At 39.6% G+C, this 4,538-nt stretch overlaps 1 protein-coding gene across 1 annotated transcript in view; it reads left to right on the top strand.

The window, feature by feature from the left end:
- Positions 1-4,286, top strand: part of PDCL (phosducin-like) — an 8,420-nt gene extending 4,134 nt beyond the window's left edge. The window contains exons 3-4 of the mRNA XM_006892591.1: positions 1,308-1,489; positions 3,583-4,286. Coding sequence (XP_006892653.1) covers positions 1,308-1,489; positions 3,583-4,134 — 734 coding nt within the window. The 3' untranslated portion in view covers positions 4,135-4,286. The remainder of the gene's footprint in view (positions 1-1,307; positions 1,490-3,582) is intronic.
- The last annotated feature ends 252 nt before the right edge of the window (positions 4,287-4,538 follow it).

Raw genomic sequence — 4,538 nt, forward strand, 5'->3', positions numbered from 1 at the left:
TCCTCCCTAGTCATTGTCCAACTCTGACGCATAACAAGTGATTACAAAGACCATGGCCTGTATCAGACTCACCTTAGTCTCCAGAGAGACACCATTGTTCTTCAGTACTTTGGAGAGGTCCCTAACAGCAGACTTTCCCATTGCAGTATGTCTTTTAATTTCCTAGAATTTACAACATGGAGTTCATAATACTAAGAATCATAGCCATGTTGATATAGAATATTAGCAAGCACAGTGACTTATAAAGCTCTTGCTCACTCCAGGCCTCTCTCATTTTTCCTCATATTCCTTTGGCCAAAGCATGTCATATGGCCATCCCAATATCAGTAAGTGGGGAATTATGCACTCATCCAGTAAGGGGATACTTTTAAGTTGCATGGAGGAATGTATAATCCTTTTATAGAGTTAGAGGTAGAAAATACATAACTGAGAATATGAATAATAACAATAAAACCTGTTATAAATCTAATAATCACAAATTCAAATAAAACAGAAGTATAGAAGATAGTGAAGCGAAAGTTCCTTTACTTTCAGTATCTGTTCTGTGCCTTTTTAGCCTAATTTTTGTGAACATAATTACATACATGCATATTTATTTCTGTTCGTAAGTTTAAATAATATGCATAAAGTTCTTTCTAAAAAATAATAGTTTGTATTTTTATTTAATATCTTTCATGTCAGGAAATACAAAGCTGCCTCATTCTTTGTACTCAAAACTCTCAAACTCACTGTCATCAAGTTAGAAACTACTCATAACTGACCCTCCACTGGGTTTGCAGAGGCTTTAAATTGTACAGGAAGAGATTATCCATGTTTTTCCCACAGAGCAGCTGATGCATTTGAATTGCCTACATTTGAGTTGACAAAGAAACTCCTTAACCATTAGGTCCCTTATCCAGAGCTCCGTTCATTCTTTCTGACATTTGCTTTATATTCCTTTGAGTTGTTGTGTACCATTGAGTGAGAACTCATAGCTTGCTCCTCCAGGGAAGTTTCAGGGCTCTGAATTTCAGGAGATTAACCATCCTCTCATGGAGTGGCTGGTAGATTCAAACCACATGCCTTTGGGATTGCATCACAGCTTCCTACCATTTGTTAAACTTGTCTCCATGTTTGTTGACACTTGGTTGGGCTTTTAAATTACTGTAAATCATACTGTAGTGGACATCACCATGTGTAGACCCCATTGCCCTTGTTTAAGCATTATGTCATAGCTAGAATGAGCTTTAGACAGCTGTGAACTCCTAGCAGGTGGTCTGTAATTCCTGCCCATTTCTCTTGGTGACCTCCATTTCAATTCCCCTCAGGTCCAAAAGGTGTGATTAATGACTGGCGCCGTTTCAAGCAGTTGGAAACAGAGCAAAGGGAAGAGCAATGCCGGGAGATGGAAAGGCTGATAAAGAAGTTGTCAATGACTTGTCGGTCCCATCTGGATGAAGAAGAGGAGCAACAGAAGCAGAAGGACCTCCAGGAAAAGATCAGCGGGAAGGTAAATTAGTAGCCCCCAGGATTTTCTCAGAAGCTGCATGACTGAGACCTGGGGTGGTCAATTCAAGAGGCAAAAGATGTTGCTTTAGCCTCTCAGAAGCTGTGCAGTTCAGGAAAGAATATAGTCATGACTTTTGAAAAGCTTCTGCTTTTTTGAGCCTGGTTTATCATTGATTAAGAGATGTCAGTATTCCTACTTCACAGAGCTGGGTTTATTAAGTGTCTGTGGCAGTGCCTAGCACATTACAAGTGCTTAGTAAATACTAGTTTCCTGTCCTTTATTAAAGATGAAACTTGAGCCAGAAATGTAATAAAACTCTTTGAGAGTGATGCTATTAACCCCATATTACAGATGAGGAAACTGGTAATTAGGGAAGTGACCTGTCAGGGTCACATAAATACTTAATAGTGTAGCTGAGGTTTTAACTTAGACTTTCTGATTGATCCATTTCACCTGAAACTTGTGCATGAGAATTTATTCTAAAGGAGGCAGTTCATTAAAGCAAAGTCGTACTCTAAAGATTAGTAACTAAGCTCTTGACCCCTCTTTTTGACCTTCTCTGCATTAAGCCAACCCAAATCCACTGCCATTGAGTTGAATCCAAATCATACTGACTACAGAACTGAGTTGTTGTTTTTGTTGAGTACCATAAAGTTGGAACTGACCCTCCAGTGGGTTTTCAGAGGTAGTTCATTGCATGGGAAGAGACTGCCCATCCTCCTCCCCTGGAGCAGCTGTGCCTTAGGGATTGCTGTGCAGTAACTGCCAAGGTTCGTTTCCAGGATTAAATGTTCCAGCCAGACTGCCAATCTCTCGCCCACGGGATAGCTGATAGACTGAAACTTCTGCTCATTTGGTCAGCAGCTGAATGCTTAACCTCAGTGTCTTTGTCTGTCCATCATTCAAAGGACCCTCTTAATTTCCTCATCCACTCTGACCATGGATGACTATCCAGGAGAGCCCAAGGTACTATGGCTCAAAACTCCTGTTGACAGAATATACCAATTAGGAGCCGGGGACAGACCCAAGGATTAAGTGAAGAGTTATTAGCCTTGATCTGGAGTTTGATTTCAGTGTACAAGTTCACAAAAGGACTTGACTAGGTCAGAGTAGAGCCACTTGGTGAGCAGCAGTAGGATGGAGATCTGTGAGAGTGGAAGAAAATTTAGATGATGGTATGAGTTATACTAGCAACATTTTTCTGTTTTAGTCTCCTAGTCTCGCACCCCTTGAGTCTGGCTTTCTGCTTCAGAGGTGGAGATTGAAGGAGAGGTTTTTTTTATATTTAGGTTACATGCAGGGCAGTGCACCTGCTGCTAACTGCTGCTTGCTTCCACTGAGGTGAAAGGCAGATTGAAACAGCACATGATATGCGTTCATCTTGAAAAGATTCTGTCCTTGTCAGCTGAAGTATTATCTTCAGTAGGATTGAACTGGAAATGGCTTGAATACCAGAAGGAAGGAGGAAGGGTTTTCTTAAAATAGGACACATCATCGATAAATCCACTAGAACTTTTGGAAATATGAAATACTTAAGATACAATAATGATATGTTGCAAAAGCAGATTACAACTTAATTGATACACCCATGACACTCACTGTAAAAGCAAAAACTATGCATGTGATGATTTGGGGTAAAATAAGAAATGTTTAGCTTATATATGACTCTGTCTTGTGTTTGTGTATAGATTGATTATAAGCCAGCATTTAGGTTTTCCTATATTCTCTGGTATTTTCAATAGTCAGACAGTAGATAAAATACACAACTACAAAAGGAAAATAGCTTGTGAAATTATTTTATTTGATAGTTTGTTTAGATTAAGAAGCAATATAATGTAGTCAATAAAAAGCTTAGAATTAGAAAAAACTGGTTAACTCCTGATCATGTCTATTACCATAGGAACTTATACAAATAACAAGCCCTAGAACGTCATTTGTAAAATAAGGGTAATGAAAGTTACTTCCTAATTAGAGTATAAGAATTCAGTGTCTAAAACTCTTTAACATGATACCTCATATATGGTGATTAAATAGTATGTCTTAAGCTCTTATGATTTTCCTTCTTTTCCACTCACTTACTGATCCTTATGAAGATGACGCTGAAGGAGTTTGCCATGATGAGTGAGGACCAAGATGATGAAGAGTTTCTAGAGCAGTATCGGAAGCAGAGAATGGAAGAGATGCGGCAGCAACTTCACAAAGGGCCCCAGTTCAAGCAGGTCTTTGAGATCCTCACTGGAGAAGAGTTTTTAGACATGATTGATAAAGAACAGAAAAACACCCTCATCATGGTCCATATTTATGAGGATGGCATCCTGGGGACGGAAGCCATGAACGGGTGCATGATCTGCCTTGCTGCAGAGTACCCAGCTGTCAAATTCTGCCGAGTTAAGAGCTCGGTTATTGGGGCCAGCAGTCGGTTCACCAGAAATGCCCTCCCTGCCTTGCTGATCTATAAGGGGGGTGAATTGATTGGTAACTTTGTTCGTGTCACAGACCAGCTGGGGGAAGATTTCTTTGCTGTGGACCTTGAAGCTTTTTTACAGGAATTTGGATTACTCCCAGAAAAGGAAGTCTTGGTGCTGACATCTGTGCGCAGCTCTGCCACCTGTCACAGTGAGGATAGTGATCTGGAAATAGACTGAAGTAATAGCCTAACTGCATACATCTCTCATTGTTTGGGTTGGAAAATTCATGTCTGGGTGTTTATTTTGGTGGTTCTATCTTCTGGCTTTTTGGATGTTCTTTGTAGTCTGTTTTATTCTGTGTAAAGTCACGAAATTCTTAGATTAAATCAGAATGCTGAATCACCTTGTGGCTAGCAATAACTTAAAATTGTACAAACAGGAAGCTGGGCTTTTGAACTGTTTACTTAAGATTTTAGAGCATAACATTTCTGTTATTGTTTCCAGTCAGTATTTACATAGCATTCTTAAGACGATGTCCTGTAAATTGTCTTCAGATGATCTCAGAGGTCTCGGCCGGGTCTGAGAGGATGGTTCTAGGGTTAATGTGTTATTTGCAATGTAAATAGTATGTTTCCTTAATC

This window comes from Elephantulus edwardii, unplaced genomic scaffold (assembly GCF_000299155.1).
Source record: "Elephantulus edwardii isolate Elephantulus edwardi_28Jun2011 unplaced genomic scaffold, EleEdw1.0 scaffold00116, whole genome shotgun sequence".
In the NCBI taxonomy this organism is placed as follows: domain Eukaryota; kingdom Metazoa; phylum Chordata; class Mammalia; order Macroscelidea; family Macroscelididae; genus Elephantulus; species Elephantulus edwardii.